General features: G+C 48.2%; 1 protein-coding gene across 1 annotated transcript in view; it reads left to right on the top strand.

Moving 5' to 3' along the window:
* The window catches only part of LOC139266712 (dynein axonemal heavy chain 8-like), a 2,132,242-nt gene that overhangs the window by 1,936,644 nt on the left and 169,548 nt on the right, over positions 1–26,050 (top strand). Inside the window, exons 76-78 of the mRNA XM_070884298.1 lie at positions 9,195–9,410; positions 11,494–11,631; positions 18,018–18,145. Coding sequence (XP_070740399.1) covers positions 9,195–9,410; positions 11,494–11,631; positions 18,018–18,145 — 482 coding nt within the window. The remainder of the gene's footprint in view (positions 1–9,194; positions 9,411–11,493; positions 11,632–18,017; positions 18,146–26,050) is intronic.

Below are 26,050 nucleotides of genomic sequence, written 5' to 3'. Positions count from 1 at the left end.
GCTGGTACCTCATTTTTAGGTGTGCCTGGTGCTGATCCTGGCATGCTCTTCTACATTCATCATTGAACAAGTTTTGGTCCCCTGGCATGATGGTAATGGTAGAATGAGGGATATGCCGGCCATGGGATTACAGATTGTGATGGAATACAATTCTGCTGCTGCTGATGGCCCACAATGCCTCGTGGATGCCCAGTTTTGAACTGCTCGATCTGTTCTGAATCTATCCCATTTAACACGGTGGTCATGCCACACAACATGATGGAGGGTGTCCTCAGTGTGAAGACTGAACTTCATCGAACAAGGACAGCGCGGTGGTCACTGCTACTAAAGCTGTCATGACCGAAGCATCTGCAACAGATAGCTCAGTGAGGACGAGGTCAAGTAGGTTTTTACCATGTGTTGGTTCTCTCACCACCTGCTGCAGGCCCAGTCTGGCAGCTATTTCCTTCAGTACTTTGCCAGCTCGATCAGTAGTGGTGCTACCGAGCCACTCTTGGTGATGAACATTGGAGTCTCCCACCCAGAGTCCACTTGCCCTTGCTACTCTCAGTGCTTCTTCCAAGTGGTGTCCAACATGGAGGAGTACTGATTCATCAGCTGAGGGAGGGGCAGGGGGGTGGTAGGTGGTAATCAGCAGGAGGTTTCCTTGCCCATACTTGACCTGAAGCCATGAGACTTCATGGGGTCTGGAGTCAATGTTGAGGACTCCCAGGGCCACACCCTCCCGACTGTATACCATTATGCTGCCACCTCTGGTGGGTCTGTCCTGCCAGTGGGACAGGACATTCCCAGCAATGGTGATGGAGGAGTCTGGGACATTGGCTGAAAGGTATGATTATGTGAGTATAACTTGTCTAGTCTGTGAGACAGCTCTCCCAGTTTTGGCATAAGTCCCCAGATGTTAGTGAGGAGAACTTTGCAGGGTTAACTGGGCTGGGCGTACCGTTGTCGAATCCACAGCCGGTGCCGACGTTGATGCCGGGTGGTCCGTTTGGTTTTATTCTTATTATTGTTTCTTGTAGTGGTTTGTTACAACTGAGTGGCTTGCTGGGCCATTTCAGAAGACAATTAAGAGTCAACCACATTGCTGTAGGTCTGGAGTCACATATAGGCCAGACCAGGAGAGGATGGTAGATTTCAGTGAACTAGATGGGTTTTTATGACAATCCAATAGTTTCCATTATCATGACTCTATAGTTCTTGAATTTCTCTACAAATGTGCTCCTCCATATTTTACCCACGAGTTGGTTACCTATAGAATACACCCAGTAGTGTAATGGCACTTCTGTTATTTCTTAACTCTAGCCATATAGATTCTGTCCTTGATCCCTCCAGGACATCCTTTCTCTCCAGCACTGTATCATTCTCCTTATGCTTTGTGCGTTCACATACAAACACTTCTTTTGTATGTTAGTAGCAAAGCAAATCAAACATCAATATCTAAGTTGGATATCCAGGCCAAAGCTTCCGGTGTAAAAGTGTGGATATCTTGTAAGCTGCCTTCAAATTTCCTCTGAGCAAAATGCTATAATTATAAATGCTGTGCTCCAGGGTATGATTAGGGGCTCCACAGCCGCATGATGGGAATGCTTTAATCTTCCACCTATCTACCATAAGGTGGTTGATCGCTGCCCACTGTTTGCGAGGAAGGTTTGATCCTACAGGTTGTACTGTGGGGTCCTCTATAAGGAATCCATTCGTATAGAAACATAGAAACATAGAAAATAGGAGCAGTAGTAGATTATTTGGCCCTTTGAGTCTGCAACGCCATTCAATACGATCATGGCTGATCCTCTATCTCAACACCATATTCCCGTTTTTTCCCCATACCCCTTGATGCCTTTTGTTTCTAGAAATTTATCTAGCTCCCTCTTAAATATATTCAGTGACTTGTCCTCCACTGCCTTCTGTGGTAGAGAATTCCGAGGTTTACCACCCTCATCTCGGTCCTAAATTTCCTACTCCGTATCCCGAGACTGTATGTCACAGTTCTTCCAAGCATTTCGCCATCGATCATCAAGGCTGAGGGGAGAAGGGCTGCAGCGATGATCCAAAGTGGCCTTCTAGATTTGAGATGGGTTGTGGTCGGTTCTTAAAGTCAGCCTGGATCAGCATGTCTTTGCTGATGTAGGGGTTGTATTCTCTGGAGACCGCGTATTCGTGGCGTGGGTGTGGTGGTGCAATGTTTGCAAACACAGACAGCCAAGGTGTTGGTGTCGATAAAAGTGTACCGATGATAATTCTCATAGTCGAATCCACTCGACATCAATGGATTTGACATGTGGACTTGATAGCCATGCCGGAGAGCAATACTCCACTGTAGAGTACACCAGGGCGAGTGCTGCCATACAGAGGATTTAAACATCTACTCCCCATGTGGATCCGGCGAGTTTCTGGATCAAGTTGACCCTGCTCTTTCGTTTCTTCTCAAGGTTCTGGAGAAGTTGTCGATATGAGAGAGTAAAATCAAGCGTGACTCTTAAGTAGGCAGGTTTTTGGCATGGTTTATCTCTGCGCCGCAAAAGGAGACTTTCACAACTTAGTTTGCTTGATGGTTGTTGAGGTGGAATGTCGAGGTGACCGTCTTTTCCGAGTTTGGCCAGAATCACCATTGGCGGCAGTAGGCCTCTATCCTCTGTAAATCACTGGTCAGAGTCTCCTCGGTGATGGACAGATTTGTGTTTTACGTGGCTAAGGCAATGTTATCAGCGTATAGGAACTTGTGGGACTCTGTTTCGGGCAGATCACATACACTGTAAACCTATCTGAGACCTACTTGTATTTTTTCTTAGTCTGACCCTATCTAATACCGTACTGTTTCTTACTCTAGTGCTATATGTGTCTCCCAATCCTTTGTGCACCTTGTTTCTCCTTTCTAATGCTATATCCTGGTGCCCATCCCCCCGACAACTTAGTTTAAACCCTCCCCAGCAGCACTAGCAAACCTACCCATGAGAATATTGGTACCAGCTCTGTTGAGGTTCAACCCATCCGGCCTGTATAGGTTCCCCAGGACAAGCCCCAATGCCTCAGAAATCTGAAGCCCTCCTCCTGTAACATCGCTCCAGCTACACATTCATCTGCTTTATCCTTCTATTTCTCTACTCACTTGCACATGGCACCGGGAGTAATCCAGAGAATACTACCTTTGAGGTCCTGCTTTTTAATTTCCTTCCGAGCTCCTTAAAGTCTGCCTGCAGGACCTCGTCCTCTGCCTGCAGGAGCTCGTCCTCTGCCTGCAGGACCTCCTCCTCTGCCTGCCGGACCTCGTTCTCTGCCTGCAGGAGCTCGTCCTCTGCCTGCAGGACCTCCTCCTCTGCCTGCAGGACCTCGTCCTCTGCCTGCAGGAGCTCGTCCTCTGCCTGCAGGACCTCCTCCTCTGCCTGCAGGACCTCCTCCTCTGCCTGCCGGACCTCGTTCTCTGCCTGCCGGACCTCGTTCTCTGCCTGCAGGACCTCTTCCTCTGCCTGCAGGACCTCGTCCTCTGCCTGCAGGACCTCATCCTCTGCCTGCAGGACCTCCTCCTCTGCCTGCCGGACCCCCTCCTCTGCCTGCAGGACCTCGTCCTCTGCCTGCAGGACCTCCTCCTCTGCCTGCCGGACCTCGTCCTCTGCCTGCAGGACCTCCTCCTCTGCCTGCCTGCCGGACCTCCTCCTCTGCCTGCAGGACCTCCTCCTCTGCCTGCAGGACCTCGTCCTCTGCCTGCAGGACCTCCTCCTCTGCCTGCAGGACCTCCTCCTCTGCCTGCAGGACCTCCTCCTCTGCCTGCCGGACCTCGTTCTCTGCCTGCCGGACCTCGTTCTCTGCCTGCAGGACCTCTTCCTCTGCCTGCAGGACCTCGTCCTCTGCCTGCAGGACCTCATCCTCTGCCTGCAGGACCTCCTCCTCTGCCTGCCGGACCCCCTCCTCTGCCTGCAGGACCTCGTCCTCTGCCTGCAGGACCTCCTCCTCTGCCTGCCGGACCTCGTCCTCTGCCTGCAGGACCTCCTCCTCTGCCTGCCTGCCGGACCTCCTCCTCTGCCTGCAGGACCTCCTCCTCTGCCTGCAGGACCTCGTCCTCTGCCTGCAGGACCTCCTCCTCTGCCTGCAGGACCTCCTCCTCTGCCTGCAGGACCTCCTCCTCTGCCTGCAGGACCTCGTCCTCTGCCTGACGGACCTCGTCCTCTGCCTGCAGGACCTTCTCCTCTGCCTGCAGGACCTCGTCCTCTGCCTGCCGGACCTCGTCCTCTGCCTGCAGGACCTCGTCCTCTGCCTGCCGGACCTCATCCTCTGCCTGCAGGACCTCCTCCTCTGCCTGCAGGACCTCCTCCTCTGCCTGCCGGACCTCGTCCTCTGCCTGCAGGACCTTGACCTATTGGTGTTCTCCTGGTGTCCCGGCCCATCCCTCAACCAACAACTAGATCAGATGATCTGGTCATTTATTTCATTGCTGCATGTTGGACATTGCTATGTGCAAAGTGGGTGCCATTACAACAGTGACTGCATTTCAAAGGTGCTTCATTGGCCTTATGGCCCACTCCTGCTCCTATTTCTTATGAGTTGCCCTGCTTGCTGCTACTATTGTTAACTCCTTTCGTCACTTTTTTGATTTATGAAGAAACTTTTCTGTCTGTCTCAGGGGATATTTTTTATCTCATGGATACTTTTCCATTATTTTACAGTGAAACTGTCATGTATGTAACCATCATGCAATGGTAATCTTCATGTAACTGTAACCTTCATGCAACTCCTGTACACTGTACTTATACCCTAGAAATGCACACCCTGACCACAGGGGGTGAACTTGTGTGAAACACTTCTCACCTGGGACTCCAGGTATAAGAGGGGAGGTCCCACCCAGGGTCAGCCCTCCTTGGTCCTGGGAATAAAGGTTAAGGTCACGTAGCGACTCTGTCTACAGTACATGCCTCGTGTGAGTTTGAAGTACGGTGCAGGGACACCACATTTGGCGATGAGAAACGGGAATCACCGAACCACGAGGATGGCCACCAGTAGCATAGAGGAACGTTACTGTGTGGGTGAGGACTGGGACGACTTCGTGGAAAGACTCCAGCAGAGCTTTGTCACAAAGGATTGGCTGGGAGCGACAGCGGCAGACAAGCGGAGGGCACATCTACTGACCAGCTGCGGACCACAGACGTATGCATTGATGAAAGACCTGCTCGCACCCCAAAAGCCAGCGGACAAGTCCTTTGAAGAGCTCAGCCAGCTGATCAGTGAGCATCTCAAGCCGGCGAGTAGCATACACATGGCCCGGCACCGGTTCGACACACACTGGCGTCGGGAGAGGCAATACATCTCGGACTTCGTTGCGGACCCGCGGCGCTTGGCCAGTCTCTGTAAGTTCACAGCTGCCTGCGGGGGGGAGATGTTAAGGGACTTTTTCATTGAGGGCATTAATCATGCCGGGTTTTCAGGAAGCTCATAGAGGCCAAGGACTTGACTTTAGAAGGGGTGGCGTTGATAGCTCAGACCTTCATGGCAGGGGAAGAGAAGACCAAGCTGATTTACACGTGGCGATGGACCAGGGAGTTAACATTGTGAACGCAGCCAGGGACCCCGCAGGCAGGCAAGGGCATTTCGAAACCGCCCAGGCAGCAACAGGCACTAGGGTGGGCGCACAACAGGGACAATGGAAAGGGGATCGGCAATTCATGCCATCTCGAGGGACAATGCGTCCCGCGATGGGACCATTAACACCCACCATCAGAGTGCTTAGAAACAACCAAATGGCAATCAGAGAGGAATGCCTGGTAATAGTCCCTTTGTTAACAACAATCCCAGCTCATGCTGGAGATGCAGGGGTAGACATACTGCGAAAAGCTGCAGGTTCCAGCAATATACCTGTAGGATTTGTAACGTCAGTCGACACTTGGCCAGGATGTGCAAAAACGCTGTGGCGAGGCTAATCTGCGAGACAGAGGAACCAGACGCGGGATCTGCAATGCAGGATGATGCTTGGGGAAAAGATAATTATTTGATTATCTGTGGCAGTTTGTCAAAAGCCTTTTGACAGTCCACATACACAACATCAAATGCACTATATTCATCAACCCTCTCCGTTACTTCATCGAAGAACTTGATCAAGTTAGTCAAAGGTTATTTACTTTTAACAAATTGTGCTGACTTTCATTTATTAGCCCATACTTTTCCAAATGCCAAGTAAATATGTCCCGAATTATTGGGCCCAAGTTTCCACATGATTTGCTCCTGATTTTTAGGAGCAACTGGTGGAGAACAGAGTATCTTAGAAATCGCAATTCTCCACATTTAAGTTTTCTGCAGTTCTAGTCATTTAGAACAGTTTCACTTTTGAACAGAATTTTTTTTTCAAAAGGGGGCATGTCCGGCCACTGACGCCTGATTTGAAAGTTTCCACAGTGAAAACGTACTCCAAACTAACTTAGAATGGAGCAAGTGAAGATTTTTGTAGGCCTGAAAAAACCTTGTCTACACATTAAAAAATCAGGCGCAGGTTACAAATTAGACGTCGGGAACGAGGTGGGGGGGGGGGGGAGGGAAGTCATTAAATTCTACAATAAATCCTCAGTTATACTTATACAAATATTATACAAATAATTCCAACCTAAATAAAAATTTATAAGCAAAAAAACCCATGTTCCTACCTGTGTGAAAGTGCTTCAGGCAGGGAGAATGCTGCAGGAAGCCTCACAAGTTGAGGCAGCCGTTCCCGACAGCAGGGGGGGGGGGGGAAGGCAGTGAGGGCCCGACCGACCGACGGCAGAAGCCATTCCCGGGGGGGGGGGGGGGGGGGGAAGGCAGTGAGGGCCCAACCGACCGACGTCAGCAGCCGTTCCCGACAGCGGCGGGGGGGGGGGAGGGTGGGGGAGGCTGCAGGAAGCCTCAGATGTTGAGGCAGCCATTCCCGATGGCAGGGGGGAGAGGCCCCCCTGCTGTCGGTCGGGCCCGTCGGGAAACGGCTGCCTCAACTTCTGAGGCTTCCTGCAGCCTTCTCACTGCTGCAAGAAGCCTCAGTGCTGATCATGGAAGGGCAATGTGCTTTTATTAAAAAATGATAAAAAATGAACAGCTGCAAAGAACTACAAAAATGGCCGAGTGCCAATGTTTCCTTCACACTGCGCGTGCGCGAATGCTCCAACGCGCACGCGCAGGGTTGCCGGCACGAAAAAAACTCATTTAAATGGTACCCGCCCCCTCCTACTTACAAAATCGGCGCGAGTGGTAGGCTCCGCCCCCTGGGCGCCACGCCAAGCTGACATCGAGCTGCAAAGCGCTCGAGAATAGCGCGGTTTTTTTCAGGCGCCGTTTTCGGCGTGAAAAACGGGCGCCCAGCTTGGAGGGGCGCCTGTTTTGCCGCGTGTGGAAACTTGGGGCCATTGTCTCTGCAAGTTTCCCCTGACATTATGCTAACTGGCCTGTCGTTACTGGATTTGTCCTCTCCATTTTATAACCAATGTTCTGTATAAATACTACCACTAATAAAGCAGATGCATGTATTTGAAATCTTCCCATAGAATTCAAATGATATTTAAAAGTGAAATTAACTCCCAAATATAACGGGGGTGAAGTTGGTCTTCGCCAGTAGCCAGGATGGGCTCACAGCAAATTGGTGGCCCGTTTAACACCACACATTTTTCTAATAGAAACATAGAAAATAGGTACAGGAGTAGGCCATTCGGCCCTTCGAGCCTGCACCGCCATTCGATGAGATCATGGCTGATCATTCCTTCAGTATCCCTTTCCTGTTTTCTCTCCATACCCCTTGATCCCCTTAACCGTAAGAGCCATATCTAACTCCCTGGCATCAACAACTCTCTGCGGCAGGGAATTCCACAGGTTAACCACTCTCTGAGTGAAGAAGTTTCTCCTCATCTCAGTCCTAAACGGCCTGCCCCTTATCCTAAGACTGTGTCCCCTGGTTCTGGACTTCCCCAACATCGGGAACATTCTTCCCGCATCTAGCCTGTTTAGTCCAGTCAGAATCTTATATGTTTCTATGAGATCCCCTCTCATCCTTTTAAACTCCAGTGAATAAAGGCCCAGTTGATCCAGTCTCTTCTCATATGTCATTCCAGCCATCCCTGGAATCAGTCTGGTGAACCTTCGCTGCACTCCCTCAATAGCCAGAATGTCCTTCCTCAGATTAGGAGACCAAAACTGAACACAATATTCCAGGTGGGGCCTCACCAAGGCTTCAGTGAAAAAGAGAACCTGGTGCAGTTTAAAATGGGTTGCCAGTTTACATAAGAACATAAGAGATAGGAGCAGGAGTAGGCCATATCCCCCCTGAGCTTGCTCCGCCATTCAATAAGATCATGGCTGATCTGATCATGGAGTCAGCTCCACTTCCCCGCCCGCTCCCCATAACCCCTTATCCCCTTATTGTTTGAGAAACTGTATTTCTGTCTGAAATTTATTCAACGTCCCAGCTTCCACAGCTCTCTGAGGCAGTGAATTCCACAGATTTACAACCCTCTGAGAGAAGAAATTTCTCCTCATCTCAGTTTTAAATGGGCGGCCCCTTATTCTAAGATCATGCCCTCTAGTTCTAGTCTCCCCTATCAGTGGAAACATCCTCTCTGCATCCACCTTGTCAAGCCCCCTCATAATCTTATACGTTTCAATAAGATCAACTCTCATTCTTTCCTCATAAGTCAACCCTCTCATCCCTGGAATCAACCTAATGAACCTTTTCTGAACTGCCTCCAAAGCAAGTATATCCTTTTGTAAATATGGAAACGAAAACTGCACACAGTATTCCAGGTGTGGCCTCACCACTTATATAGCTGTAGCAAGACTTCCCTGCTTTTATACTCCATACCCTTTGCAATAAAGGCCAAGACACCATTGGCCTACCTGATCACTTGCTGTACCTGCATACTATCCTTTTGCGTTTCATGCACAAGTACCCCCAGGTCCTGCTGTACTGCGGCAGTTTGCAATCTTTCTCCATTTAACTGCACAATTTCCTTTGACAAAAGTTATGAAGCATTTTGCATGTGTTTGGTTTGTTCTTTGTTACCTTGATTAAGATAATTTAGGAACATAGGAATTACTGATCGAAAAAAAACAAGGTCCATCTTTGAGCCTTCGACCATCCTGGTAGCCGCATGATGCAATGATGATGGAATTGTTGGCTAATCATAGTAATCAGTCTCTATCGATGACTTAATCCGAATGATAACAAGGGATTTCTGTCACTCCTTTTCCAGCTATTAAGTGGCACTGGTTTTCTCCAGGCACTGCAACAGTTCCCAAAGGACACCATCAATGCAGAAACAGTAGAACTGCTCCAGCCATATTTCATGATGGAGGATTATACATTTGAACATGCTAAGAAAGTTTGTGGGAACGTTGCTGGTTTGTCGTCCTGGACTCAGGCTATGTCTGCTTTTTATGCCATCAACAAAGAGGTGCTACCTCTCAAGGTAATACTGAAGTAGAATCAGAAGAACATTAACATTATGATTTCTGCATAAATATCTTTCAGCATTATAGACTGTTGTTTGAATATTTTCATATTTGGAGAAGTTTAAATGAAAATAGAAATGTAAACTTTTTCAAGACTGTTCTGCTGTTACAGAACTTCACTAGCGAAGAGCACAGGTCGGAGCATAGTATAGCAGCCTATCTTCGAACTGTGTCCATGTCTACCAGGGCATTGGCAGAGCATCACAAAATGTCCCCTACCATGTTAAAGGAGCATCATCTTCATGAAAAAATGACAAACTACTGTTTATTTATTTACACTCATGTGACATGGGAACAGGAGTAGGCCATTCAGCCCCTTGAGCCTGTTCTGGCGCTCAATTAGCTCATGGCTGATCTGTATCCATTTAGCCGCCTTGGTTCCCTATTCTTTAATACCCTTGCCTAGCAAAAATCTATCTATCTCAGTTTTACCATTTTCAATTGACCTAACCTCAACCACTTTTTGGGGAGAGAGTTGAAGATTTCCACTACCCTTTTCATGAAGAAATGCTTCCTGACATCATCCCTGAACGGTCTGGCTCTAAATTTTAAGATTATGCCCCCTTGTCCTGGACCCCCCCACCAGAGGAAATAGTTTCTCTCTATCTACCCTATCAAATTCTTTAATCATCCTCAACACCTCAATTAGATCTCCCCATAATCCTGTATGCTTAAGAGAATACAAGCCTAGGAGCTGAAATTTAGCCTCCCAAAAAAGCCATGTACCGCCAGAAAGCAGCGGCCAGATGGCGGAGTCGAGTAGCCGCCGACTTCCGGTCCAATGGCCACCACGATCGAAATTCAGCTTGGGGATTTTTCTGGTGCCCCCACTTCCGCCCCGCTGCTGCCAACCGGTCCCATGTGCGTCATCAAAGTGCGCACCACCGATCTCCGGCACCTCCATCGCAACTCCCACAAAATTTAGTTCAAAAAATCTTAAATCCGCTGTGCGGTGCCCCCAGCAGCTTTTTCTGCCGGTACAGCTTGTTTTTACTATGTGAGTCATGGCAGCGCTGAGGCCCTTCAAGGGGAGGGCGCACTGCCGCGGCCGCCATGTTTTTTATTGCGGGCCAAATATGCCCCGGGTTCGGCCGGGCCGCCAACATGGAGCCTGGCACCCGCTCCGGGGTGCCAGACCCCTGGCCCGGCCGAAACCCTCCCTGGTGGCCCAGTGGACCGATGTATCACAATGCCGAAGGCTCTCCCCTTTAAGTGAAGGGGAGAGTGTGGTGACGCACATGCGTCGTGACGTCATCGACGCTCCGCTGCTGCATGACTGCGGCAGAGACTCTGTCCCGCCTCCACTTCCGCCCCTCTGCAGTTCTGCCCCCATTATGACCGACTTCCGGTCCACTGGGAAAAAAACTGCCAAAGCCCTGAATCATGAGTCGACCTCATCCTACCCGACGGTGAAAACACTTAAGAATTGGTAAGAGCGCCAGGTTTCTGGCAGTCCTGAATTTCAGCCCCCTAGTCTATGCAACCTGTCCTCATAATTTAACTCTTTTCGCCCCAGTATCATTCTAGTGAATCTGCACAGCACCACTTCCAAGACTAACATATCCTTCTTGAGTTGCAGTGCGCAGAATTGAACGAGACATGGTACCCAGAGCTTTATATAACTACCATAACTTCCATCTCTATGCATGCTAGCATTCTTGAGATAAAAGCTAGCATTCCATTACTCTGATCACTTTCTGTACCTTTACACAAGTTTTCTGTGATTTCTGTACATTGACCCCTAAATCTCTCTGCTCCTTCACAGTTCCCAGCTTCTCACCATTTAGAAAATACTCTGATCTATCTTTCTTAGGTCCAAAGCGGATGACCTCATACATTGAACTCCATTTGCCCACTCACCTGATCTATCGATGTCGCTTTAAGATTTAATTACTGTAACATCCTGACACCCAAGAAAGGTTAATTTCTCATTGACATCAGGAGTGCTGAGGTCACAATGAGCAGATATTTTCTGTTGGTGCAAAGGTCTCTCTATACGATAGAAATGATTGGGTTTCCTTGTTCAATGCCTGTTTTTAGGCTAATTTGGCAGTACAAGAAAACCGTCTCGAAGGGGCCATGAAGGAGTTAGGAGTAGCTCAGGCCCAACTGGATGAGAAGCAAGCCGAACTGGATAAGGTACAGGCAAAGTTTGATGCTGCCATGAAAGTGAAAATGGTGAGTCAGAATCTTAAAGGTCTTATAGCTAATCAAATAATTATCTTTTTATATCCCAACTGATTAATGTCTGAAATCATAATGACTGACATGTAGTTAGGTCATTTTTGGTATTTATCTGATTCAGGTTTCCTTTTACTAATGCCAAAACTTCAAAAGGTCTGATTTGCACATGTCACATTCCAGCATCACAAAACCTGTCAAGGTCAGGCTTGGCTGTAGTACTCCCAAGGTTGACTAGCCTGCCGACACTCAGTGTCTAAATTCACACAGGATGAATGGCCATTTGTGTGAATTACTGGATTATTCCTGCTACCTGCTGAATAGCATCCCAGCACAAGTGAGTGATTTCAGGAGAAGGTGTCAAATTGAACAGGGGGAAAAAATGTCAAAATCCCATAATATTGCAGATCGAGAAGTTAACTAATACAAATAAAAACCTTCCAATAAAGATACAAAGAAAAAGTGAAGGGATCATAAGTTAATGAATATCATTAGAAAAGGAAAAATTCAAAAACATGTTTTCATACAGAAGGTATTCAAACATTTATCACAAGTGGCTCATTCGGCAAAAGTTGTAGGGAAGATTTTAGGAATTTGCATCCCCGAATGGAACTTTATGTGTCAGGAGCACATATCAGCAGTTCAGGTGAGGAAGTTTTAATGAACCTTCAAACGCTAATGTCTTTCACTTTGACAATCACATTTAAAGACTAACAAAACAGAAAAAAAGTTTTTCAGTATTCCTAAATGTTAAGTCCTGACTCTAATGTACTGACTTACACGAGACACATGCTGAAGTCAAGGTCACACAGGACCTGCACCTTTAATTCCAGCTCTCCAGTGCTGCACTTGCCTGAGACCTCCCTTTATATACCTCAGTGGGACAGGTATGGAGTGTCTCCTGCAAGTGCACCCCTGGTGGTAAGGTATGCTTATTGTTACAGGTCATATCCAGTTACAGTTATGTACAGCATGGTAAGATACAGTTATATACAGTAATGTGAGATACATGACATCACCCTCCCCCAAGGTCTTATTGCCTTTATAGATTCAGTCTCTCAGGTGGTCTGCGCTCTCACATGGAGCGTCTTAGTTGTGGTTCAGTTGTTTGCCTTGGTGCCTGTTTTTCGTTTGGTGTGATTGCTGGTATCTCACCTGGGCTGTCTGTTTCATTCGGTGTGATTGCTGGTATCTCGCCTGGGCTGTCTGTTGAGACTGCCCTTTCCTCAGGTTGTTTCACCTGTCTGTCCACCAGGTGTGGTGTGAGTTCCACATTGTAGTCTGCCTCTGGTTCTTCAGTGTTATCAGTGAATCTACTTTTTACTTGGTCTACATGCCTCCGGCAGGTTTGGCATTATCCATTTGTACAAACAGTAGCCTGTTTCCCTCTTTGTCTGTTACTGTCCCTGCAAGCCATTTGGGACCCCAGCCATAGTTTAGCACAAATACTTTGTCCCCTATCTCATTCCACCTCCACCTCGAATTTCAGTCATGGTACTCAGTTAGCTTTTGACGCTTAGCCTCAACAATTTCATGCATGTCTGGGAGGATTAACGAGGGCCTGGTCTTTAAGGTTCATTTCATCAATTGTTGCACGGGGGAAACCCCAGTCAACGAATGTGGACGAGATCTGTATGCCAGCAGCAGTCGCGAAAGGCGGCTCTGCAGCGTGGGACCTTGGATTCTGAGCATACCTTGTTTAAAGATCTGCACTGCTCGCTCTGCCTGGCCATTGGAGACCGGCTTGAAAGGTGTGTCTTATCGTGATTTATATCGTGGTCAACTATAAAATCGTGAAATTCTGCGCTGGTGAAGCACGGACCATTTTCACTGACCAATATGTCAGGAATGCCGTGCGTTGCAAACATGGTTCTAAGGCTCTCCACAGTGGTGGAGGTGGTGCTCAAGTTTAAAATGGTGCACTCGATCCATTTTGAAAATGCATCAATGGCTACGAGGAATATTTTGCCCATGAATGGGCCCGCACAGTCTACATGCACCCGCGACCACGGTTTGGTGGGCCAGGGCCAGGGGCTTAGGGGGGGGCCTCCCTGGGGGCATTACTGAGTTGGACACAAATGGTGCACTGACGGACGCAGAGCTCCAAGTCCGCATCAATGCCAGGCCACCAGACATGAGATCTGGCTATGGCCTTCATAAGGATGATCCCCGGGTACTCGCGATGGAGCTCCTGGACAAACGCCTCCCTGCCTCGTAAGGGCATAACTATTTGGCTGCCCCACATCAAGCAGTCTGCCTGTAGTGAGAGTTCATGCATGCGCCTGTGAAAAGGTTTGACCTCCTCGTGGCAGGTATCGCGAGCCTCTGCCCAGTCACTGGTTAAAACGCATCTTTTAACTAGAGATAACGTGGGGTCTCTGGTCGTCCAGGCTCTGATTTGGCGAGCCATCATGGGCGAACCTGTGGATTCAAAGGCATTGATTGCCATGACCATCTCACAGTCCTGTTCGTTGGACCCTTCTGTGGTCGCCAGGGGTAGCCTGCTAAGCGCGTCGGCACAGTTGTCTGTGCCTGGTCTGTGCCTTATCGTGTAGTCGTAAACCGCCAGCATGAGTGCCCACCGCTGAATGCGCGCCGAGGCTTTGGCGTTGATTGCCTTGCACTCGGATAGTAGGGATGTGAGAGGTTTGTGGTCGGTTTCTAACGCAAACTTGGCCCCAAAAAGGTAGTGGTGCATCTTTTTGACACCATACTAACACGCAAGCGCCTCCTTCTCAACCATACCGTACCCGCGCTCCGCCCGCGAAAGTGACCTGGAGGCATAAGCAACGGGCTGCAATTTACCCGCATCGTTGATGTGCTGCAAAACACACCCGACCCCGTACGCTGACGCATCACACGTAAGGACTAATTTTTTAACCTGGGTCAAAAAAGGCGAAAAAACTCTTGGAACATAGAAGGTTGCGTGCCTTATTGAAGGCGTGTTCTTGGGCGTCCCCCCAAAACCAATCCCACCCCTTTCTGAGTAGCACATGGAGAGGCTCCAGCAGCATGCTCAAGTTCTGCATAAGGTTCCCAAAGTAATTAAGTAGCCCGAGAAAGGCGCGCAGTTCCGAGACATTCCGGGGCCTGGGTGCCAGACGAATTGCTTCGGTTTTGGATTCGGTTGGGTGGATTCCATCAGCGGCAATCCTTCTGCCCAAAAATTCAACCTCAGGCGCAAGAAACAGACACTTGGATTTCTTAACTCTTAGGCCTACCTGATCCAATCGACTTAGTACTTCGTCAAGATTGCGGAGATGGGAGTCAGTGTCCCTGCCCGTGATGAGTATGTCATCTTGAAACACAACCATCCCCGGGATGGACTTGAGCAGACTCTCCATGTTGCGCTGGAATATAGCAGCTGCCGACCTGATGCCGAATGGGCATCGCTTGTACATAAAAAGACCTCGATGTGAGTTGATGGTGGTGAGTAGCTTAGACTCTTCGGTCAGTTCTTGCGTCATATACGCAGATGTGAGGTCAAGTTTCGAGAAAAGTTTTCCTCTAGCCAACGTGGCAAATAGGTCCTCCATGGGCAGCGTGTATTGGTCCTGTAGGGAGACTCTGTTTATGGTAAACTTGTAATCCCCACAGATTCGCACGGATCCATCAGGCTTCATGACGGGGACGATGGGGCTTGCCCAGTCGCTGAATTCCACGGGAGAAATGATGCCTTCCCGCAGAAGCCAGTCCAGTTCGTTTTCAATCTTTTCTCTCATCACATAAGGCACAGCTCTGGCCTTGTTATGGACCAGTCTGGCATTCTGTGTGATGTAGATTCTAACTTTAGCCCCTTTGAAGGTGCTCACACCTGGCTGAAAGAGATGTTCAAAACGGCTTAGAACTGTTGAGCAGGAGGTCCGTTACTCTGACGACATGGCATGAACATCATCCCATTTCCAATTAAGTTCTGCTAGCCAGCTTCTCCCCAACAGGGCTGGGAGATCCCCGGGGACAATCCACAGGGAAAGTCAGTGCACCATCCCTTTGTGTGTGACTGAGAGCATGGCGCTGCCAAGGACTGGGACGATTTCTTTAGTATAGGTCCTTAGTTTGGTGTCGATCTTTGTGAGTTTTGGTCTGTTGCTTTTGTGCGGCCACAGCGGTTCAAATCGTTGAACGTTCATGAGAGATTGACTAGCTCCCGTGTCCAGTTCCATGTTGACGGGTATCCCGTTGAGTAGAACCCTCATCATAATTGGAGGCGTCTTGGTGTAAGAACAGTGGACATTGATCGTGTCAACCCGCTGTACCTCGGCGTCCCGTGCACTGTTCCAACCGTCTTCTGGTCCGCTTTCCGACCCTTCCGCTTCGTATACAGCCGAGCTGCTGTTTTTCTGCACATGCGAGCCAGATGCCCTGTGTAGTTGCAGTTTCTGCAAACGGCATGCTGAAATTGACACACCCTGGTTGAGTGCCTTCCCCCACATCTCCAACACAGACCGTTTCCATTGTTTCCGAAGGATGAGCTGCGTCTGGCTGATCTCCCTTGAGCTTCTCTCAATCTGTTGTTGATTGCTCGCATTGTGGGTTGATGAGGTGTGATCGGCTGTTCATGTGGCCCTTGATTTTGATGGCTTCTGGCGCCACTGTCTGCTGTTGAAGGCCTGCTCTCCTGCCTTTGTCTGTGTGTGGGGGTAGCGGTTTGTTTCACAATGTGAACCCCTTGTTCCGATGTTTCGTTAGTTGTCGTACCCGAAGTGTAGATCAACCTCGTTTCTTCTTCGCCTGCCAAGAACGTCTGTGCGACCAGTGCTGCTCCCTCTAGAGTCAAATTCTTAGTCTCGATAAGCTTTCGGAATATGCCTGCGTGGTCTATTCCTTCAATAAAAAAGTCTCAGTACTTTTCTCCTTAGTTCATCGGGGAACTCACATGAACTAGTCAGCCTCCGAAGTTTCGCCACGAAGTCGGGTATGCTCTGGCCCACACAGCACCTGTAGTTGTAGAACCTGTGTCTGGCCATGTGTAGGCTGCCCGCTGGCTTCAGGTGGTCTCTCACCAGTGTTCTCAACTCCTCAAACGACTTGCTTGCCGGTTTCTCGGGTGCCAGCAGGTCTTTCATTAAAGCGTATGTTTTCGAGCCACAGCTGGTCAAGAGATGGGCTCTTCTCTTGTCTGCCTTATCGTCGCCCAGCCAGTCGTTGGTCACAAAGCTTTGCTGGAGCCTTTCTATAAAGTCATCCCAATTGTCTCCAGCATTGTATTTCTCATCTGAGCGGTTGGTAGCCATTCTGTGGATTCTGTGATCCCGTAATTCGTCGCCACTGTTAAGTCCTGACTCTAATGTACTGATTTACACGAGACACATGCTGAAGTCAAGGCCACTCAGGACCTGCGCCTTTAATTCCAGCTCTCCAGTGCTGCACTTGCCTGAGACCTCCCTTAAAATACCTCAGTGGGACAGGTATGGCGTGTCTCCTGCAAGTGCACCCCTGGTGGTAAGGTATGCTTATTGTTACAGGTCATATCCAGTTACAGTCATGTATAGCATGGTAAGATACAGTTATATATAGTAATGTGAGATACATGACACGAAAGTTGTAAGAGGTTCACTTTCTGTGAGGGTTGTCCCGATCGTAAGAACATAAGAAATAGGAGCAGGAGTAGGCCATTTGGCTCCTCGAGCCTGCTCCGCAATTCAATAAGATCATGGCTGATCTGATCTTGGGCTCAGCTCTGCTTCCCTGCCCGCTCCCCATAACACTTCACTCCCTTGATGGACAGATCAAAAATCTGTCTATCTACACCTTAAATATATTCAATGGCCCAGCCTCCACTGCTCTCTGGAGCAGAGAATTCCACAGATTTACGACCCTCTGAGAGAAGAAATTCTTCCTCATCTCAGTTCTATATGGGTGATCCCTTATTCTTAAACTATGCCCCCTAGTTCTAGATTCCCCCACGATAGAAACATCCTTTGTGCATCCACCTTGTCGAGTCCCCTCGGTATCTTATATGTTTCAATAAGATCACCTCTCATTCTTCTAAACTCCAATGAGTATAGACCCAACCTGCTCAACCTTTCTTCATAAGTCAACCCCTTCATCTCCAGAATCAACCTCGTGAACCTTCTCTGAACTATCTCCAATGCAAGTATATCCTTCCTTAAATAAGGAGACCAAAACTGTACGCAGTACTCCAGGTGTGGCTTCACCAATACCCTGTACAGTTGTAGCAAGACTTCCCTGCTTTTATACTCTATCCCCTTTGCAATAAAGGCCAACATTCCATTTGCCTTCCTGATTACTTGCTGTACTGGCATACTAACTTTTTGTGTTTCATGGACAAGTACCCCCACCGAAACCCCACCGAAATTCAACCCCGAAGTGTGTCACTGGTATCCAGTGTGACTGAATTGAAACTGCTTTTTATTTTTCAGGATCTATTAGAAGATGCAGAATCATGTCGAAGAAAGATGGAAGCTGCGTCAGCACTGATAGACGGTCTGAGTGGGGAAAGAATCAGATGGACAGACCAGTGCAAGGAGTTTAAATCACAAATCACCAGGCAAGAGCTGCTCACTGCTTGTCAGCAACTTTCAAGATTCCAGAAACCTGACTAAAACACTGTCCGCCCAACAGGAACAGGTTAAAATCGCGGTAGAGCACTTACATTCTCAACGCATTCCCCACCCATGCCATTTTAACCGTGCTCTTTTAGGAGGTTACTGCAGGTAGGCGGGGCTTTGTGATATATTAAAATTGGGCTCCTATAATCCTATAATGGACCCCAACACCATTTTAACTAAAATCGTAACAGCCCTGCAAATACCGGAGTCGCCAGTAAACCCAGTAAGCGTAAACGGATCTGGAGTCAGAAGAGACCCATTATTAATTAGTACAAAAAATAACTCGTGAAAGAATCAGGAGGGAGATGAGGAGAACTTACGCAGTGAGTTGTTATGATCTGGAATACATTGCCTTAAATGATAACTTTCAAACGGGAATTGGATATATACTTGAAAAGAAGACATTTGCAGGGCTATGGGAAAAGAGCAGGGGACTGGGAATAATTGAATAGCTCTTACAAAATGCTGCTACAGGCACGATGAACTGAACGGCCCTCATTTTGTGCTGCATGATTCTATGATTCTATGATGCAATGATGTTTCTGGTGGCAGCATGGCTCTGGTTGTAGGCTATCTCTCCAGCTGTGCCCAGGCTACTGATAGGGGTCATGGGCCTTGTCTGGAATGGGTACCTTTGTCGCCTTGTAGCCAGCCTGTGCCCTGACTGCTTGGTCGGAATGAAGGGGCATAGAGGACTGGCGCAGGATACATGAATCATGACTGCTGCCAGGAAACGGGGCACAGACACTGTCTGTGGTTGGAAACAAGCTGAACGCTGAGCAAGTGGAATCCCTTTCTATTCAGAAAGGGATGATGATGTGGAGCGCACACAGCAATGTGGGTGCATCCCATGGCATCTTGCATCCTGGGGAAGCTTGCAATGTGGTCTGATCCTAGGGCTCCCTTGTCCTGCTTCACTCTATCCAAGAGATGTACTAAATGGTATATAAATCAATGGAAGGAGTATAGCGAGAGCACAAGTAAACAGTAAGTGGGAGTATGATATTATAGCAATTACAGAGACATGGCGAAAAGAGAGGCACGTATGTATGGCAGCTCAACATTTCTGGTCACAGGATTTTCAGACGGGATAGAGAGGGGGGGTAAAAATGGAGGGGGGGGGTCGCGATATTGATTAAAGAAACTATTACAACTGTGAGGAGGGATGATATGTTAGAAGGATCATAAAACTAAGCCATATGGATTGAACTGAAAAACAAAAAAGGGTTAATCACACTGCTGGGATGGGACTATTGTCCCCCAAACAGTGAGAGGGAGATAGAAGAGCAAATATGTAGGCAAATTTCTGACAAGTGCAAAAACTATAGGGCAGTAATAGTAGAGGATTTCAAATATCCTAATATTAACTGCTACAAAATTAGTGTGAAGGGTATAGAGGGTGCAAAATTCCTAAAATACATTCAAGAGAACTTTTTTCGCCAGTATGTAGCAAGCCCAACACGAGAGGGGACGGTTCTGGATTTAGTTTTAGGGAATGAAGCTGGGCAGGTGGAAGGGGTCTCAGTGGGAGAGCATTTAGGTGCTAGTGATCATAATTCAGTTAGATTTAAGGTAGTTATGGAAAAGGACAAGGATAGACCAGGAATAAAAGTTCTAAATTGGGGAAAAGGCAACTTTGCTAAGCTGAGATGTGATTTGGCCAAAGTGGACTGGAAACAGCTACTTGATGGTAAATAAGTGTCACAGCAGTAGAAGGCATTCAAGGAGGAGATCCGGAGGATTCAGGCCAAATATGACTCCTTAAAGAAAAAGGGTGGGACTAACAAATCTAGAGCCCCCTGGATGTCTAGAGACTTACAGGGTAGGATAAAGAAAAAAGGAAAACTTATGACATACCGAGGGCTAAATACTGCAGAATTGCTGGAGGAATATAGAAAGTCCAGGGATGAAATTAAAAAGGATGTTAGGAAAGCAAAGAGAGAGCATGAAAAATTCTTGGCAAGTGAAATCAAGGAAAACCCAAAAATGTTTTATAAATATATTAAAGGCAAGAGGATAACTAAAGAGGGTAATCTGTGTGTGGAGGCGGAAGATATGGGTATGGTTCTTAATGAATACTTTGCGTCTGTTTTCACAAAAGAGAGGGGTGATGCAGACACTGCTATCGAAGAGGAGGGGTGCGAAAAATTAGATGAAATAAGCATAGTGAGAGAGGAGCTATTAAGGGGTTTAGCAGCTTTGAAAGTGGATAAGTCCCCAGGCCTGGATGAAATGTATCCCAGGCTGTTAAGAGAAGCAAAAGAGGAAATAGCAGAGGCTTTGACCATCATATTCTAATCCTCTCTGGCTTCAGGTGTGGTGCCAGAGGACTGGAGAACTGCTAATGTGGTACCTATGTTTAAGAAGGGAGAAAGGGATATACCGAGTAATTACAGGCCAGTCAGCCTAACCTCAGTGGTGGGAAAATTATTGGAAAAAATCCTGAAGGACAGGATAAATCTTCATTTAGCAAGACATGGATTAATCAAGGACAGTCAGCACGGATTTGTTAAAGGAAGGTCGTGTCTGACTAACTTGATTGAATTTTTCGAGGGGTAACAAGGAGGGTCGATGAGGGCAGTGCGTATGATGTAGTGTAAATATATTTTAGCAAAGCTTTTGATAAGGTCCTACATGCCAGACTGGTCATGAAAATAAAAGCCCATGGGATCCAGGGCAAAGTGGCAAGTTGGATCCAAAATTGGCTCAGAGGCAGGAAGCAAAGAGTAATGGTTGATTGGTGTTTTTGTGATAGGAGAGATGTTTCCAGTGGGGTTCCGCAGGGCTCAGTGCTAGGTCCCTTGCTTTTTGTAATATATATCAATGATCTAGATTTGAATATAAGGGGTATGATTAAGAAGTTTGCAGATGATACTAAAATCGGCTGTGTGGTTGATAATGAAGAAGAAAGCTGCAGACTGCAGGAAGATATCAATCAACTGGTCAGGTGGGCATAACAGTGGCAAATGGAATTTAATCCAGAGATGTGTGAGGTAATTTGGGGAGGGCTAACAAGGAAAATGAATACACATTAAATGGTAGGACAGTGAGAAGTGTAGAGGAACAAAGGGATCTTGGAGTGCGTGTTCACACATCCCTGAAAGTAGCAGGCCAGGTAGATAAGGTGGTGAAGAAAGCATAAGGAATGCTTGTTTTATTAACCGAGGCGAAGAATACAAGCGGGTTACGCTTGAACTGTATAAAACACTGGTTAGGCCACAGCTGGAGTACTGCATGCAGTTCTGGTCACCGCATTCCAGGAAGGACGTGATTGCACTGGAGAGGGTTCAGAGGAGATTTACGAGGATGTTGCCAGGAGTGGAGAATCTTAGCTATGAGGACCGATTGGATAGGCTGGGTTTGTTTTCCTTGAAACAGAGGAGGCTGAGGGGAGACCTCATTGAGGTGTATAAAATTATGAGGGGCCTAAATAAAGTGGCTATAAAGGGCCTATTTCCGTTAGCAAAGTGGTTGACAACCAGGGGGCATAAATTTTAAGTAATTGGTAGAAGGTTTAGAGGGGATTTAAGGGGAAATTTCTTCACACAGATGTTTGGTGGGGATCATTGCCTGAAAGGGTGGTAGAGGCAGAAACCCTCACTACATTTAAAAAGTACTTGGATGTGCACTTGAAGTGCTGTAACCTGCAGGGTTACAGACCTAGAGGTGGAAAATGGCATGAGGCTGAATAGCCTCTTTTTGGCCGGCGGGGACACGATGGGCCGAAATGGCCTCCTTCCGTGCTGTAAACGTCTATGATTCTCTATGATTCTATAATGTAGGTGTTCCTTATACGTAGCGAGTCTTGGTGACTTCCCTGATATAACAATGGACTGTAAACTATGAGATGTCACTGATGTCACCCACAGGCACTGCTTTCTGTGCCCTGATTTGAAGATCGTGTTGTGGCTGCAGCAGATAACAAAGCTCATCGATGAAGATTGTGGAAGGTGATCCCAGAAGACCCATCGTGGGCATGGCCTCCTGCGTACTGCCCTCTTCCTTCCTCTTCTCCCAGCTGCTCCTGTTCTATGATGTCTTCCTGGCTGCTCCCTCTCACCCTTCAGCCCCAAAGGCAGCCCCACCAGACCTCCATGACTGCATTAAAACTATTTTGAAAGCAGCCCAGCACCAGCAAAAAATTCTTAATCGAATTAAAATTAAGTTGTAGAAAAAAGGCAAAGAAATACCCAGAGGTTAACCAACAGCCTAAAAGGACAACCCAGCTATTAACCAGCATGCAGTAGGTGTACCCTTGAAATAGCTGAATGGTCCTTGCCACGCGTTAGTGCCATGCGTTACTGAGCAGCCCCTGGCCTGCGAGTACCATCGGAGCAGGCCGGGGAGCAGAAGGAGCAGCGTGGCTGCGTACCACTCCAGGGAGCAGCACGTGCTGGAGCAGGAGAGCAATGGCAGTAGAGAGGGACGTCACCAAGATCCAGGTGCAGCAGGACCGGCGAGGTCCGGGCGAAGGAGTGGCGAGGGAATGTAGAGTGATGTGATCGGGGCCCAGGAGAGGCGTGAGTTCAGGACCCAGAAGAGGTGAGGGCCCAGGGGCAGCACGGGCCAGCCCATACTGTGATATGTGTGCGCAGCAGAGCTGGTCTCCAGTCATCTTGGTTAATCCTTGCCACTGGACCAAGACCTAGCTCTGTCAAGCCCGTGTGATGGCTGGTGTGCAACGGCCACCACACGTTAAATAAATCCACACACAGGCATCTTCCACCCTTCAAGATTTAGTTCGGATCTGGAATTTTAGGTCCTTCATTGAAACACCTATGAACTTTTTGACATGGAAGCAAGTCATCCTCGGTTCGAGGGACTGCCTATGATGATGATGATGATGGTTTATCACATGGCGAGTCAGACGTGAGGGCAGACCAATTTCACAAGAGAGTCTTATAATGAGTATAGGACATTTACTTAAATATTGTAATGAGCTTCTGGTATCGCTCCGGAGCATGCCCTGGACACCTACAGCAGAGGATCCGGAACCAATATGGTGGGCTGCGCACTTCTGCCTGGAGCGGGCGTGTGTACTTTACCCGCCATATTGGATGCTTAGCTGCCTGTTTTACATCTGTAAAACGGTTGTATGGAAAACTTCTAGGCAATATTGTTTCCTGATCAGCCATTTCTACTCCAGTAGATGCAACTGTCAATCATACAAACACTTCCAGGTCAGTGGAAATAAGTAGGGAGCTTCCTGTATTTGACTATAGACAGAAAGATACTTATTGATAGAGCAGGGATAACAGGAAAGCATGCTCATATGGCAAGTGACAGCTAGCATTGTGTGTACTCAAGTTGGCATCTGTTTATGACTACTATTTGCTTTACTTACTGGTCTTGAATGTATCTGGTAACTTAGATAGATGGGTTTGCATATAGCCTGCTTCTCACTCTATTGCTGCCATTGGTACTAGCCTCCCCAGTTAACATTACTTCTATTCTCACACCAAAACCCACTTTTAACACGGGGCTAGAAATTTGCTGTCATAGCGCCCAATTTTTCAGCGCTATGGGCACTGTGTTATGATAATAAAATGGCATCCACACTGCACGCGAAACTTCTGATAAAGGGCGGTAGGGCGGGTGTTAGGACTGTGCATTTGAAATATGTTGAGTAGGCAGATCCCATTTTGTCCTGAATGCTGGAGCTAACTGTCACATATGTATACCCTGTTTATATACCAAGCTGATACCACTAGAATGTGCAACTGTGGGAGGCCCAGGCAGGAGCTGTATAAAAGGCTGGTCATCACGCGGTGAAGGCACTCTGCAGTTACAATAAAGAGACTAAGATCACAGCAGTTCAAGCACAGCACTAGGCCTCATGGAGTTATTCTACACATAAGTAGAGACATATTAACTGGCGACGAGTACAGATCACGGACTTACACGCAGAGATGGCTGCCGTTGGTAGTTTAGAAAAGTTTACAGAGGTTGAAGCCTTTACCCGGGTTTCGCTGGCCAGGTATTGCTTCTACACACACCGCCGCACCGAGGGCCAGAATTTAGTGGAATATGTCGCAGACCTACAAAGGCTCGCGGAACCGTGCGAATTTGGTGAATTCCTCAACAATGTGTTGCAGGACGTTTTTGCGACGGGATGGGATGTGAAGTGGACCATCAACTTAAGCCAGGCGTTCACGACCTCCCAGAATCAAAACTCACTCGCAAGTACTGTGCAGAAAATAATTGTTGATCAAAGAATTAGATCTTCGACTCAGAATCCGGCAAGCGGTGTAAATGTGAATCGTTTAACATGCTGGCATTGCGGGGGTAACCATCGGGCCCGTCTGTGTCGATTCAGACACTATGGGCCCAAGTTTCCACATGATTTGCGTCTGATTTTTAGGAGCAACTGGTGGAGAATGGACTATCTTAGAAATCTCAATTCTCCACATTTTTTTTTCTGCAGTTCTAGTCAGGTAGAACAGTTCTACTTTGGAACAGAATTTTTTCTACAAAAGGGGGCGTGTCCGGCCACTGACGCCTGATTTCAAAGTTTCCACAGTGAAAACGTACTCCGAACTAAAGTAGAATGGAGCAAGTGAAGATTTTTGTCGAACTGAAAAAACCTGTTCCACACATTAAAAAATCAGGTGCAGGTTACAAATTAGGCGTCCAGAACGAGGTGGGGGGGGAGGGGGGGGGAAGGGAAGTCATTAAATTCTATAATAAATCCTTATTTATACTTATACAAATATTATACAAATAAATCCAACCTGAATAAACATTTATAAGCAAAGAAAAGATTAAATAAACCATCTTCCTATCTGTGTGAAAGTGCTTCAGGCAGGCCTTTCGGGACCGAAGGCTGAACGGGCCGGCCCGAGACTTCGGGCAGGGCCCGTCCCCAGCACCAGATTTATAGGTAGGTGGCGTTGGGTTGGGTCGGGTTGGGGAGGGGAGGTTCGGTTCTGGTCGGGGGGGGGAGGGATAGGGAGGGAGTGAGGGGGGGGAGGGAGAGGGAGCCGGAGGGGAGGGAGAGGGAGGTCAGGTCGGATCCAGTCCGGGAGCGAGAGTCGGGTCGGGTCCAGTGGGGGGTCGGGTCGGGTGGCGGGAGCACGGGTTGGGTCGGGTCCAGTCGGGGAGGCGGGGAGCAGGAACAGGAGCGCGGGTCGGGTCGGGTCGGGGTCCAGTCGGGGGGGGGGGCGGAGCGGGAACAGGAGCATGGGTCGGGTCGGGTCGGAGGGGGGGGGGGGGCGGAGCGGGAACAGGAGCGCGGGTTGGGTCCAGTCGGGGGGGCGGAGCGGGAACAGGAGCGCGGGTCGGGTCCAGTCAGGGGGGGGCGGAGCGGGAACAGGAGCGCGGGTCGGGTCCAGTCGTGTGCAAAGGCTGCGGCCAAAAGGGTCAACCACAGCGAATGTGCAGAAGAACTGCGACTCAAAATGTGGCAGAGGAGTCAGCAGGAGGTTTCCGATCCAGCAAGGATCATAAAGTACAAGCTAGAAAGACGACTCAGCCCAAGGAAGCAGTGCACGGGGTGCACACCTTCACTACCAAAAGCCCCCCCATGATGATGAAAGTTAAATTAAATGGCGTTCCTGTATCCATGGAGCTGGACATGGGGGTGAGTCAGTCAATTATGAGACAGAAGGCATTTGAAAGGCTGTGGGGCAACAACAAAGCACAAAGACCCAAGCTGAGCCCGATTCAGACAAAGCTGCACACTTACACCAAGGAACTGATCCCAGTTATCGGCAGTGTGAATGTAAAATTATCCTATGATGGAGAGATACACGAATTGCTACTGTGGGTTGTACCAGGCAGAGCTGGATGGGGAAGATTCAGTGGAACTGTGAAGATGTCAAAGCACTATCTTCAGTGGACGATGC

This window comes from Pristiophorus japonicus, chromosome 7 (assembly GCF_044704955.1).
Source record: "Pristiophorus japonicus isolate sPriJap1 chromosome 7, sPriJap1.hap1, whole genome shotgun sequence".
Classification (NCBI taxonomy): Eukaryota; Metazoa; Chordata; class Chondrichthyes; family Pristiophoridae; genus Pristiophorus; species Pristiophorus japonicus.
Note: the sequence above shows the minus strand (reverse complement) of the source record. Positions and strands in the feature narration are given on the sequence as shown.